Source organism: Opisthocomus hoazin, chromosome 8 (assembly GCF_030867145.1).
Source record: "Opisthocomus hoazin isolate bOpiHoa1 chromosome 8, bOpiHoa1.hap1, whole genome shotgun sequence".
Lineage (NCBI taxonomy): Eukaryota > Metazoa > Chordata > Aves > Opisthocomiformes > Opisthocomidae > Opisthocomus > Opisthocomus hoazin.
Window position 1 is genome coordinate 28262365 of NC_134421.1, and position 14757 is coordinate 28277121.

Genomic DNA, 14757 nt, shown 5'->3' on the forward strand with positions numbered 1-14757 from the left:
GTATCAACAATTACAAAGTTTTGACACCTTAAGTCCCCCCATTCTCTCAGGCTTTATTTCAGACTATGTGCACTCTGTGTTCAGAAGATATGATTGCAATAGTTCTAGGTAATATAACTCGTGCCCAGTTTGTTCTAGATGTAAAGTGCCTTGAAGACTTGGCAGCACTGCCGCCAGGAATCAGTGATCTGCTATAGACAATACAGGCAGAGCACATGCTGTTTTACATCGACAGATAGGGATAACAGTGTGAAATGAATGAAAGGTATCCATCTGTGTGGTACCAATCTTCATTCTCTCCCCAGTTACAATGTTGTATTCTTCAGTCAAAAATGCAACTATGACACTGCACCCACTATGATTTATATTGCTTGAAGTTTTAGACATAGTTGATTAAAATTGATCATTCATATCCCGTCTTTAAATAGAATCCTGAACACCAAATGTTTTTCAACAGCAAGACTGGAAATGCACGAAATCTTCTATTATGTGCCATAACTTTAAACCTTCTGGAAAGACTTGGCATGTTTATATGCTAGTAAATCAGACAGTACTGGGGAGTGTTCCTGGATGGTCAAACACGATCATCAGTAGTAGTAATCCATTAGCCCAGATCCTGGCACACTTTTCATTCGTGCTAATTTACACTTTTCCCAGGCAATTCCTAAGTATGGTGTGGGAATAGGACTGTTGCAGGAACCATTCCCAATAAAGAGTTTGCATGCAGCATCTTTGGACACTTCAGTGTTGACTAGCATATTTGTGTACTCTTCTGTGCCAGTTGGCCACAACAATTGGGAACTTTCCCAAGCACATTTAGTTTACTTCTATAAATAGAGCTTTACTTCCCCCTCTAATGGTGTCCCAGCCTCCATGCCAGCTCTGCTACCTCTTATGTTTTAGCTTTGACAGGTTGTGCCTGCCTCTTTCTTCCCCTGTTAATGTCTCCAGCGATTCAGAGAGCAGCTCTGGAGATGGGCAGTGACAGTGAAACACAGTAATGTTTGGGATGGGATTGCTTTGTCTAAACTGAAACAAGAAACAACTGACCTGAAAAAGAGTCTGTGAAAGGGTATCCATGAAACAGATTTGTGCTTGTTGAAAGTTATTGGTAAAACTAAAGGCTTATTTTTAGCTCTCATGAAAAGGGATGATTTTTAACCATGGAGCTTGATCTATCATGTAATTTTTAATCTAACTATAGCATTCAGTATTCTACAATGGACATTTTGTTCTCTAGTAACTGTTTATCATTTTACCTTTTTAGATGCATTAATTGCAAAAATGAAACTGCAGAAATTAGGAGGAGTTTTTCAAGATTCTTGTAAGGCAGATGAAGTGTTCGCTGGTTAATATGTGAACAGTTCAAAGACATATGAAGCAATAAAAATGTCTTGTGTAGCTTGAACAGAAACCAAGTTCATCTGTTCAGATATTATGAGGCGAAGTGTATGTAATGGAAAACTATGGGGAGATAATCATGAATGAGTCATTTGAAATTTTTAAAAAATAAAAACACAAATTTTATTTAAATTGTTGACTCATCTGCGATTTATTTTCCCAACTGTTCTGTCTTGCTTGTCTGTCAAACCACGTCCATGGTCATCTTAGTTTTTTCAGAGAGTGTAAATGTAGAAAACCATTCTGCAGTTTAATGAAATTTCTTTCTTGGTCAGTGCCCGAAAGCTTTGATTTACAATTTGTGTTTGTGCTTGTCTAAATTGGTTCATATGCCACCTGTTTATTCTGAGGTGTAATGTTGTTCAGTCTTAGCGAACCACAGTTAACTGCAATTTCAGTGCTGTTTTCCATGTGCCAACTAGACGGTTTGGAGTCTTGGTAAATGGACGGGAGTAGGAGTAAGATAAAATGTTTCCTTTCGATTTCCATCTGGATGTGCAGAGAAGGAGCAGGACATATTCTGTCATCCTAAACTGCTATCTGGAGATGTAGAGACAGACAGTGAAAATGATTAGGGGTAAAATGGAGTTTTTAAGTGAAGGGAGGCTGTCAGGATTACTACCGTTTGGTTAAAGAAGAAATAAACTACAACATATTTATGTTGGACTTCATGATCTTAGAGGTTTTTTCCAACCTATGATTCTATGTAAAATGTAACTGCATAGAGGAGCTGCACCAAATGTATCTATTTATTTTCCTAACAGAAAGGAGGCAAGAGGGTGAAGTTGAAAGGTGAAAAAATCTAAAACTGAAGAAGTAAAAAAAATCACATTCTGTGTATAAATTTTCTATGGGTATCTTTTTCATAAGGTATTACTGAGAATACATACTACATCAGACTCAGTAAAAGACTAAACTTATATATGGGTAATGCAGGTTAAATCTGTGGTTGGCTTGTGCCATTTTTTTTTCCGATGAAAATTCTTCCCAATGCACTTCAGTTAGGAAATTTTTCTACCCATGACAAGTATTGTTATTTTACTCTTCTAATAGCCATAGGTGCATATATTTTATGTGCATCTTAAGTTCATTATATATCTGGTGCTTTACAATTTTTTAAGGATTTCCCATGCCACCTTAAGAACATATTATTTAACATTGCCACTAGCAAATTTACACTTAGCAAATATTTACATTTAGCAAAATTTAAAGGTGCTCAATATTAGATGAAATTCTAAACAAAATTCTGAGTTTTGAATCATGATAAATATATATTGTATCCATGTAATGTACACAACAGACATGTTCATGCTGCAGTGAACGTGAAAGAAGTACAGATGCAGTACTAAGAATTAGGAACTGCCTAGTCAAAGGTTGCTGTGTTATTTAACCTTGTAGGTATGATTTAAGTTGTTTGTGTCACAATAACTGCTTTTACAAAATGTGAATAATTTTGCAGTTAATTTTGCTGTGCTCCATGATGTTCTGTATCTTTGTCATGTGGTTGTAACAGCAGACCGAACCTGGACGTGACTGTGAATTTGTTGCTGCGGATGTTGCTTTTCACATCATTTGTTTTAGGAAAGTACGAAAAGCCATTTTCAGGTTTGTGTGGTTTTGGTTTTGTTTCACATAGTTATAGGAATAGTTATTTCTAACAGTCAGTTTCCCTCAGGTGTACTTAATCACTGGTGGGTTTTTTGTCCTTAATGATAATATTTTCTTGTCATATTTTGATGACTTGTTTAACATTCAGTTCAGGCTCCCAGGATAGGATTCACTGCACCTAACTTCAGACATCTACAGTGTAGGCATTTCTGTCTTTACTGCCTCCCGCCTCTGTGGTGTGATTCATCTCAAACTAAAATAGACACCTAAAATAGGTCAGAAGCAGTGCCCCTTGAAAGTGCCTGTCTTTATTGACTTTAAAAGGAGCCTGTGGCTATGCACGGAGACACTGGCACTTATACTGCAAATAAAGCCCACCAGAAGATGCTGGTGTTCATTCCTGCCATTGCTTTCTTGAAAGAAAGAAATGGAAAAGCTACCTTAACCTTGGTGAGGAGCTTTCAATGTGGGGGCGTAGTCCTTGGTCAGTAGCAGCCGCATGATTCTCAACTTCCCACCTGGTATCACTCCACCTGAGACTCTGTCCAAGAATAATGCTCTTCTTTTGATCTGGCATCTTTGTCGTCTTACCACTAAGCTTTTGGCATTTTCAAAATCAGCTATGGGTGCAGAACACCAGGCAGTAGTTGTCTGCTGCCATGCAGAACGGGCAAGATTTTGTTTAAAGAGGAGAGCAGTGCTGTGTCAGTATCACGTTTAATTTAAGTTTGACTGTATTTTTATGCCTTTTTCAAGTTACTGTTTTTCCTGACTATCCAGTCCAAGTGTATGTTTTTACACTGGGATATTTAACGACGACAGTTCTTTCTTCAGTTAATATTGGCACACACATTTGTTAATTATTGATCCATCTTCATCTCAATTTTCTAGCTAGAGATATAGATTAAGCCATAAAAATGTTAAGAACATATATATTAAATCGCTTATAAGTTAGTGGCACTTTTTAGATGCATGGCAAGATAAATCGTGAATAATGTTGCTTAGTCACTTGCATGATGAATATTGAAGGGAAATTTTTTTCCCTTTTAATGTCATCCAGACTGAATGCAGAAAGGAAATAAAAAATACTTTTATTTTTCCTATGTCCTATAAATACTATCTTGCTTAATATCCTATCCTGTTTTTTCTTTTTTTTAAATTTTTTTTCCAAAACATGTTTAATAAAAATAAAGGTGGCTATTGTGAAGACTTAGAAAGTCCTTTTTTCGGGATTTAGCATGTTTTGAAGCCATTCAGTCCAGAGGTTAGGAAAATGGTGGTTTTATATTGTTGCATTTTAACTTTAAGAATTTTCAGAAAGATAAATAGGATCATTGAAAATCAACATTAAATTAGCATTAATGAGCACAGCATATTCTATGATTGCCCAAGTCTGAATTACAAAGGAAATAAAAAATCAAAAATATTTAGTTTTATTTGAATTCACATTTCCTAGCACTGGAAAAGTATCTTTCAACTGTATTTGTATGTCATCATTTTCTTCCCAGAAAAATGCAACATTTGCTTCTACTTAATAGGTATGCAGTTGCTGGACTGTTCTGTATTTTAATAATTGCTTGTAAGGGAAAATGTAAGTCTGCTGAGTCAAGAGCTGGAACAGCCATTTACCCTCAGGACAGTATTGACTGTTTTGTTTTATAATCCCACATCCTTTCTATGTGGGAAAGATGGTTTTAGGCACTATCGGTACGCAAACACTCTCACTACACTTTTGAAAGGGAAAATGGCATCAGGAGGTTAAGGACAAGTGCAGAAGAAATAGGATACATTTTTAGAAGAGACACTGTTTCTGCTTTCTACCATGACCACTTATCTTTGTAAGGCTATATGTATGACAATGAAGAGATGTACACTACAGCAAAGTCCTGAAGTCTTTTCAAGCTAATATATTACTGATTTGTGGTATGTACTTACAGAAAAAAAAAGCATTAGAAGGTTTGATTGTTTGTCTTCAGCAATAAATGGGTATTTCCCATAGTCTGTAGAGGACTACATTTTGTGAATAGAGTTGGAGCAACAGGTCTGACATTTTCAAACTTGCTCAATGACTCCAAGACCCTGTCCTGTTATGTGTACAACAGTGAGACCTGATGCTCAGAATGGCATATGACAGCGTCAGCAGGGCTGAAGCGACATAGAGAGGCTATTCATAGATTGAGCATCCTTGAAAATTAGATGAAAGATGGCTTCAATTAAACAACTGAATTAATTACTGCTTTTGGAAGTATAACTGTAAATATTGTTCCCTTCAGCAGTCCTTTAGCAGATTCCAATTCTAAGAGTTGTAATCCCATACAAAATTGTTGCTCTAGTTAGCTTCGGAACAGAAAAGCTACTAGGGTAAATCTACTTTGGGGAATTTTATTAGAACATCAGTAATATTTCAGTTCTTCCACAAAGTGAAAGAAGGCATGATTATACAGTTTCATGGGGTTTTTTCTGCTTATTCATGTTTCTCCAGTTTATGTTCACTTCATTCAGATATATGTTCACTAACACTATGGAAAATTATGGAATTTTGATCAAGAAAGAAAACAAACAGACCTTTTGAAAAAGCCTACTGATATCCACAATCCTTACTCAAGCAAGTATTCCCACTTCCCATGTAAAATATGGGACTAATCAGCTGTGAGTTTTAGCTTTCGATTCAGTTCTTGAAGTTGTTACTCAAAGCACCAGTTTAGCAACTTGCGTCACTCATTAAGAAAAATGATATTTTCCAGATGGAGCAGGAATAGAAATAAACTACAAACTGGCCTTTGCACATGCTTTCCTGACAGCCTTTATCTTCTAGATATAGTTCTGCTAGTCATTTTCATTAGTATTTTACTCTCTGAATAGTTTTTATGCTTGTGGAACAGGATACATCTCAGTGTATGTAAAGATTGCAGAATTGGTAGAAAATTGTTGTGGTGTAACCTGGCAGCCAGCAACTAGGACCATGCAGCCGCTCGCTCACTTCTCCACCCCCTCCCCAGTGGGATGGGGAGGAGAGTGGATAAAAAGTAAAACTTGTGGGGTGAGATAAAGACAGTTTCATAAGAAAACAAAAGAAGGAATAATAATAAGTAGTAGTAGTAGTAGTAACAATAAAGAATATGCAAAAGAAGCAATATACAATACAGCTTTTCTCACTGGTCGACAACTGATTGCACAGTCTGTCCCTAAGCAGTGACTGCAGAACTAGAGGATTCCTGCCCCCTAACAACCCATATTTATATAGTGAGCATGACATCTATGGTATGCAATATTTCTGTTGGCCAGCTTGGGTCAGCTGTCTGGCTGTGCTCCCTCCCAGCTCTTGTACACCTGCTCATTAGCCAAACATAGGAAACTGAAAAAAGTCCTTGATTTCTTAGCAACGACTAAAAACATCATGGTATTGTCAACATTCTTCTCATACTGAATCCAAAATGCAGCAGCTACTGGGAAGAAAATTAAGCCTATCCCAGCCAAAACCAGGACAAAAATCAATGAATAGAAAGAAAATGAATAAAATAATACCATTAGGAAGAAAAAAATATTTTCTGAAGGGAGGAGAGGCTGGTTAGACAGGATATCTATTCATAGCGAGCTGTGCTAAGTTGTAGTGCCTGAACGCATTATCTCAAATTTATATCTTCTTTTGTTTTTCTGTCATAGGCCCTCATCCTATTTTTAACCTCATGATGAGGCACATAATGTAAGACGTTCACTTAAAAAGAAAAAGCCTTTCTGCTGAGGATGATACATAGGCAATGATTATCATCTCTTATGTTCTTTCATAATTTCTCTCATCCTTAATGTACTGTGATCCTTTGCAGTAATTTATGTGATTTAGATCCTACATTTACTGGTAAGAAACAACTCTTATTTTGCCAAGTACAGTGATACCACTGGGTATAATGTTACAATACAAACAACTTAAAGAATGTAAATAATGAAAGTGATACCTAAGTGATACGAAGCAGGATGAAATACCAAACTGACTTTTTTCATTACTTCTTTTCTACCACCTGGGATCACATTATTTTGGAGTTTTTGATCTTGATAAATCAAGAGTTAATTTTAGATTTGACTGGAATTTTATTAAAAATACTCAGAACACTGCCATGATTCCAAAGAATGTCTAGACTTTTTAATGAAATATGTAGTTATGCCACAAGAAAGAAACACAGTCATTCCTGGCATAAAAAGTGAACGGCAGAGGACACCGGTTGTGTACTAGATATAGCTTAGTATCTGTGCTTTTGGTAGCTGAAGCCTAAGAGTCGTGGAGAAAAGAAAATTACGTATCTTTTCAAATCAGGTAAGATACCACTTAGTGAAACAGAGAGAAATCTTGTGTCAATTTTTTGTTATTTTGCTTCGTTACACGTTCTCGCAACTCTGCCATCCTCTCTTCCTTTAACTCTCACATTATGCACAATGTCCAGAACACTTCTTTATATTCAAGCATTATGTTTGCACTCAGTTTCTTTTTTAGGTTCACTCAGTGAGTCACTGTCATCAACACATAACTTAAAAATAGATAAAACCAGTGTTTATATCAAGTTCATTTCAGTTACCTAATAAGCTTCCATGGACAATCTTCATTTACAGACGGTCAAGTTGTATAGAGGAAACACAGATCCAGTGCTGAGGAGTTGAAGTGTTTCAAGAAAAACAGAATGGTACTTTGAATATTTCCTCCCAGCTTTGCTGAACCATGTGGAAAGGGAGTGAGATATAGAACTATTTAATCAATAAGTCTTGATAGTGTGAGAATTAATTCCTCACACCTGTGATGACCAGAATATTGTAGGCCACTGCTGCACAAGAGTCCTAGCTGTGGTCAACAATTGCCTATCGAGAATGTACAAAAAAAAGGGATATTTTGCCTCCGCCCAAACAAAGAAGTTGCAAAATCAGGCATTGTGTCTTTTGGACTTACTTGTGTTGTGGTCACATTTGATGACTGTTGATTGTGGACTGCATACGTGATAGGTTATAGAAAATGTATTCTGGATTAGCTCCTGTGTTCATAAACTCACTTAGATACTGAATTGGTAATTTTAATTTTATTGACCTTTTATAGCATAGAGATAGTGTTAGAAAAATTATTTCCAATGTTTGCTGTTTAAAAGAGAAATCGTTATGAAAGTTTTAGTAGTTTATGTTGACTCTGTTTTTTCAAAATAATTGCAATACTAGGTAAAATGTCCCAATATATACAACAAAGCAAGGGTATGTCAGAAAGGAGTTACATTCGTATTTGCATTACCTCTGAAAGCTTCAGTCATTGTTCTTGTGCTTGAAAGGGAAGCCGTCGTACAGGATACGCCTGTTGGGACATGTTTTATCCTTTACTGTTGCTGACATATAGTTCATACAGCTAACAGAAGATGTTTTGTTCTACAGTGTACTTGCCTTCATAGGTTACACAAATCCTTATGTTTAAGGTTAAAATAGGGCTCAGAAGTGCATACTGACTTGGTACCAGCACTTGGTCTTGTAAGACACACCTCCTTGTACAGGCATTGGTATTTGTATATTCAAGATGCAAAGCAACAAAGAACAATAATGGAAAATAGTAATCAGTTCTCAATTACAGAAACAGGATGAATAACAGGCTTTACTTATCAGTAAGTAAATAATAAATAGATCAGTAAGCTGATCTATTTCTACAAGTCTTCCATCCTACAAGAGTTTTCTGTTTGTACCACAAGGCTGAAGGGGAGCAGTAACTTCCTTGTACTATGTTTCATTTTCCTTATTTCTCCCTCCCATTTCATTTGCTGTGAGCTATACCAGCTGGGAAAGGTTAGTTTCTGAAACTTCATATGTATGAGTTTTATACAGTCTTTGAAGTATATTCATTTGTCAGATAATATGTTTTTGTGTTGCTTTTTGATGGAAAAAATGGAAATAATTTTGGTGTAGAACTTCACTGAATGAGCTAAAAGGAATTATAAATTAATTTGGATACGGAGAACAATTAGATGTGATGTGTGACTTTACAAAGATATTCATTGCAATTTGATGTGCAATTTGAGTATCTTTTGTCTGAACTGTGGTAAAGTTTTAACATCTTTTCAGCCATTAATAGTTGGCTATCAGAACTCTTTAAACATTAACAATTTTCAGTTTAAAGCAAATTCAGGGTATTTTAGCCAGATGAGCAAAGTAAGGTACTTCCTCTATATTGATGTCTACAACAGGATATATTAAAGAAACATCAATTCAAGTACAGTATTGTAGATTTTGGAAGCTTAGTAGAGTTTCACAGAATCACAGAATCACAGAATGTTCGGGGTTGGAACGGACCTCTGTGGGTCATCTAGTCCAACCCCCCTGCCGAAGAAGGGTCACCTACAGCAGCAGGCTGCACAGGACCTTGTCCAGGCAGGTCTTTAATATCTCCAGAGAAGGCGACTCCACAACCTCCCTGGGCAGCCTGTTCCAGTGCTCCGTCACCCTCAGAGGGAAGAAGTTCTTCCTCATGTTCAGCTGGAACTTCCTATGCTTCAGTTTGTGCCCATTGCCCCTTGTCCTGTCACCGGGCACCACTGAAAAGAGCTTGGCCCCATCCTCCTGACACCCACCCTTGAGATATTTATAAGCATTTATTAGGTCCCCTCTCAGCCTTCTCTTCTTCAGGCTGAACAAGCCCAGCTCCCTCAGCCTTTCCTCATAGGAGAGATGCTCTAGGCCTCTCATCATCCTTGTAGCCCCATAGTTTCTGTGAGTCTGTGAAGTAAAAGTGATATGGTCTAGGTTTAATGTGAAAGGTCTCTAATGTTCTGAAAATTACACACTCTTATTGCTCCTGGAGGAAGGCGTGTTTCTTTATCAGGTTTTCCCTGACAGAGAAAGAAATGAGAACAGTACGTGATATAAAGTCCATGTTTCTGGATAATTGCTCACCTAATTTAATAAGAGCTGGTGATTTAAATCTTAACTCAAAACATCTGCTTTTCTATTGCACTACGAAGAGAAAGTAAATCACACAAGCGCTAGCATATTAAAAAGCTAAGTGTGTTTGTCAATCTAAAAAAGTGCATCTTATCTCTGCAGTCAGAGATACAAGTTTTTGTATTAGTGTCCCTGAATTTTCAAAGTATTTCATATAATGGTCTGATAGATATATGTATATCCCTTCTTTATTGATGTGTAACTTACTGGTTTTTTAATACATATCTCTCTACATTTCTACATATATCACTATATATATGTTTTCATATCTACTATAAAAAACAGTAGGCTACACATAAAAAACCCACTAGTTTTTTTTTTCTTAAATTATACCACACTGAAAGTTTTGGACTAATTAAAACGTAGAGTCAACATAACACATATAATATAGATTCAGAGCTTGGTAACTCATATGTTCAAAAGTAATTGGAACTAAAGCCATCTCAGGAACATTGCCATGTCTCATACTTTTAAACATGTAGGTTTTATCTTCTTGTTATATAGGAGATTTTTTTTTCCTCCACTACAACTCTTTCACTTCATTGGAAGACTCATTGGAGCAAGTATTTAAACTGGAATTACATCCTTTGTGAGCACTTCTGCCACTGAGCTGTAGCCATGGTCTGTAGGTCTGCTCCTCTGTTTGTCCTTGTTGGGCGTGTTCAGTTTCCTTTATTCTGTTCCACTTTCTGCTGGCTTTCAGGCCATGTTGCTTAATACCCAGCTTAGTGGTTGTGGCATTCAATTACACATGGGAGACCTGGTTTCAGCTCCGTGTTCCGAGGAGACTGCTGAATCCCAGCTTTGGGGCTGCTGGCTTTTCTGAGATGTGGCCGTCTCTGTAACTCTGAACGCGCATTCTGCCGTGCGTCAGTTCATACTTCACTGAATTTACCTGTACTCTGACGATTCCTGAGAGGAGTCTGGTTTCATGCTTTTCAGAAAACCACTGTTTTACACAAATGTTTCTGAGCTGTTTGGGTGTTACATCGAAATTGCATTCTAATTCCTTGAAGGTCCAGCAATAGCATGGTTTTGACCTGTTTCGCAGTGAGCTAGAAGAAAGTTTATAGTTATTAATGGGAGCATTTTCACATGAGGTCAAAGTTAGAGGAGAGGTAGAACAACAGTTAGAATTCTGTGCCTTCTCTCCAGATCTATACTGATTAGCAAGGGAGATGTGTTGGAACTGAAATGCAGGGGGAGAGGGAGTTGTTGGGTTTTTTGTTGTGGTGGTGGTGGTGGTGGTGGTTTTTTAAGTGCAGATTCCTTCACCTGAGCAGGAAAGCCAGAATAACAGATAAAGGATCAGGAACACTATTTTGAAAAGCAGTCATTTTTTCAAAATAACAGGCAGCTAAGTCATGGTGGACAGTGATCCCAATAAGAGCTCACAGAATTACAGAATCACAGAATGGTAAGGGTTGGAAGAGACCTCTGTGGGTCATCTAGTCCAACCCTCCTGCCGAAGCAGGGTCACCTACTGCAGGCTCCAGAGGACCTTATCCAGGCGGGTCTTGAATATCTCCAGAGAAGGAGACTCCACCACCTCCCTGGGCAGCCTGTTCCAGTGCTCCATCACCCTCAGAGGGAAGAAGTTCCTCCTCATGTTCAGACAGAACTTCCTATGCTTCAGTTTGTGCCCACTGCCCCTTGTCCTGTCGCTGGGCACCACTGAAAAGAGTTTGGCCCCATCCTCCTGACACCCACCCTTGAGATATTTATAAACATTTATTAGGTCCCCTCGCAGCCTTCTCTTCTTCAGGCTGAACAAGCCCAGCTCCCTCAGCCTCTCCTCGTAGGAGAGATACTCCAGTCCCCTCACCATCCTCGTAGCCCTCCGCTGGACACTGTCCAGTAGCTCCTCATCATTCTTGAAGTGGGGAGCCCAGAACTGGAGACAGTACTCCAGATGGGGCCTCACTAGGGCAGTGTAGAGGGAGAAGAGAACCTCCCTCGACCTACTGGCCACACTCCTCCTAATGCATCCTAGGATCCCATTAGCTTTCTTGGCAGCCAGGGCACACTGCTGGCTCATGGTCAACATGTCGTCCACATTGGACGCTCCCAGTGGAAGGCTACAGCTAGGAGAAGACTTGCAGTCACTGAGGAGCAAATAGGGAACTAGCAAGTCAAAATACAGCAACAGTGTTATGAGTGTGGAAGGCATTGTTGAGATTCTCACTAGAACAGTTAAATATAACTTTGATATTGATAATTTCTTAAAGATGTTTTAAATATTTTTTTAGGAATGAACTAACTTAAAATGCCAATATGGGAAGATGAACTGAGTTTCTTGTATCCCTTGCACAAATGAGGATTAAAAAGTTAAGAAAACTGAAGCAAGAGATATTCAAGCTAATAGGTACAGTTATTTAGTAGTGAAAGTAATTGTCTATTGGAGAAGTGTACGTGGCATTTGCACATGAATTTCTCAAATTATGCATCTGGTGAGGAAACTAAGAGGCAAATTTCTGTCATCTTTCAGGGAAAATGATCTTAAGTGTCCATAAAATAAATTTTATTCATAGCACTGTGGGTAAATAGCACGTTTGGTATGTAGATTGTAAAGAGAGAAAGTATCAGCTGAGAGCAAAAGGTTCCATACTCAGATTACCAACAATCTGGTATCTTTCCTTTGACCAGTTGAGGGACCCCTTTGCTAATACCAGCATCTAGGTCTTCTGGAAGAGAACTCAAAGAGGGACAAATAATCTGAAATATGAAATCTAGGTCTTGAGAAAATATTTCAGACAGTAGTTTTGTTTTGATTCAGTAAATGTTATAGAATCAATATCACGGTGTTTATAAGAAATTGTTAGACACAACTAGGCTCTAAGAGGATTTTTTCTCCTTGGCTTACAAAATACAATTATTGTGGTATCCGCCAGACTGGCATACACATTTAAACTGACAAATCTATCCCAACTCCTTTCATAGTCATTTTACTTTAGAAGCAGTATTAAGTTTGATTGCTAAAAGCATTAAGGTAAAACAGAATAAAAAACAGGCAGCCTGGCAATTTACCAGGCTTTTAGATTTTTGAGAAGTCTCATTTTGAAAGTACCGTTTCTTAAATGGTTTCTCTGTTTCGCTGGTAAACCTTATGAATAAAATACAAAGTGCTTGACAGAACGTGTAAGTTAGTTTTCCAACCGGTTTACATTTTTTACTGTTTACTGAACCCTACTTTTCAATTTTTGTAAATGGAACACTTACTTTTTCTTGCTAAAATGTGCCACGTTCTTTGTACATTACTTTCTTTAATGTCTTCATCTAGTTCAAATGATCTGTGTGCAAAGAAAAAATGCAGTGAATGCTTTTTGGATGTTCATAAGTGGTATCGACCTTAAAAAATAACTTTTTTAAAAGGTATTGTATATAGCTAATGAGCTAAGCTGTAGGTCTATAGCTTTGTGAAGCACAGTAAGGCTCAGAAAAAAATTTCAGTCTTATGCTTAGTGATGTTAGGTAAACTTTTCCTAAAGAGAGATTCAGACAGAAGATGAGAAAAAAGAATTAGAAAATAATGAGAAAAGAGAGGTTTACAATGTGTGTCATATTTAAGCTGACTGTAGCTCAGTAAGCAGTCTCACAAATATTAATTTCCCACTATGTAGGAAGCAATCTGAAGTAGCACCAAAAAATTAAGAAATGTAAAAAATGTTAATTTGGAGAGCAATACGCTGTTTCTATTATCTAGGCAAGGCAGTGAAAACAAGAAAAAACACCTTCATGTTATTTAAAGCAAGTTGGTGTGTGTTAATATAGCTGTCAGCAAATGAAATGATAAAATTATCATGGTTATCAGGTACAGCTATAAACTGAACACAAGGCATGCTTCAGGTTAGTCAGAAGAGGTCCTCTGTTTTTCACTCTGCGTGCTTGCTTGAAATGAAGCTGTGTGTTATTGGTTAACTGGGATGCTTAGCATAATCACTTTGCAAGGCTGTGGTGGAGGGAGGTGATTACCACTGAGAACAGATGGGCAGGTCCAAAGCGTTGCCAGATTCTGCACAAGCTCCATGTACTGTAGGTTCTAGCTCTCATTTCTTCGGCATTTCTGATTTTTATTCATTGTGTGTATTTTGAAGGGCTAGCTGAGCTAGAGTTCAGGGAGCGGTGACCTTACAGTTTACCTCACAGATGTAGGAGTGGGGAATTCAAAGCGCTGTCACTGTACGTCTGAACGGATGGGGCAGACTGCATTTTGTACAATTGCCTCCCTAAATGTATGAAAGGATTTATCTCCGAGCTTAGCACTCTACTCTGCATCTGTAGTTCTCTGTGGATTGTACTGTGTGTGTGACCAGAAATGATATTCTCGGATATGAACAGTGTCTCTGCCTCGCCTAAAGTGCATCTTCCTAATGGGACCCGGTTTTATACTTTTCAGGTAAGTGAACTTTAATAAAACTGAAAGGATTTTTCTAGGTGCTTAAATGATAGGTAAACTTTGAGTAAGAGTAGCTAATACATTAAGAAGCTTATGTGTTAATTAGTTTTGTATTAGTAAGAGAAAATGTGTAAGAAATCAATATCATCACAGTAAGTTTGCTGCCTAAAAAAAATCAGCATGTAAATTGTTCCTAAACAAACACAGAATTGCATTCAGAATGATTTTGCTTTGTAAGATGATAATATTATCATCTTACAATTCATTAGATTTATAGTTCCTTAGATGGACCCACACTGTCTTTCTGTTTAGTTAGATAAGCACTGTGTTGGCATTATCAGAAAATCCAAATTCATATTATACAAAAAAATATTTTTAGAATTCGGTATGTTGTACCT

The 14757-nt window shown here is 37.5% G+C and overlaps 1 protein-coding gene across 6 annotated transcripts in view; it reads left to right on the plus strand.

Annotated features, from left to right (window-relative positions):
* The window catches only part of PPFIA2 (PPFI scaffold protein A2), a 357310-nt gene that overhangs the window by 98865 nt on the left and 243688 nt on the right, over positions 1 to 14757 (plus strand). For 2 of the 6 annotated variants that reach the window (XM_075429540.1, XM_075429541.1), the window contains exon 1: positions 13961 to 14359. The exons of the other annotated variants lie outside the window; for them this stretch is intronic. In XM_075429540.1, the coding sequence (XP_075285655.1) occupies positions 14279 to 14359 (81 nt within the window). In that variant the 5' untranslated portion in view covers positions 13961 to 14278. Of the gene's footprint in view, positions 1 to 13960; positions 14360 to 14757 lie in introns of those variants that run through there. 6 annotated transcript variants of the gene reach the window in all.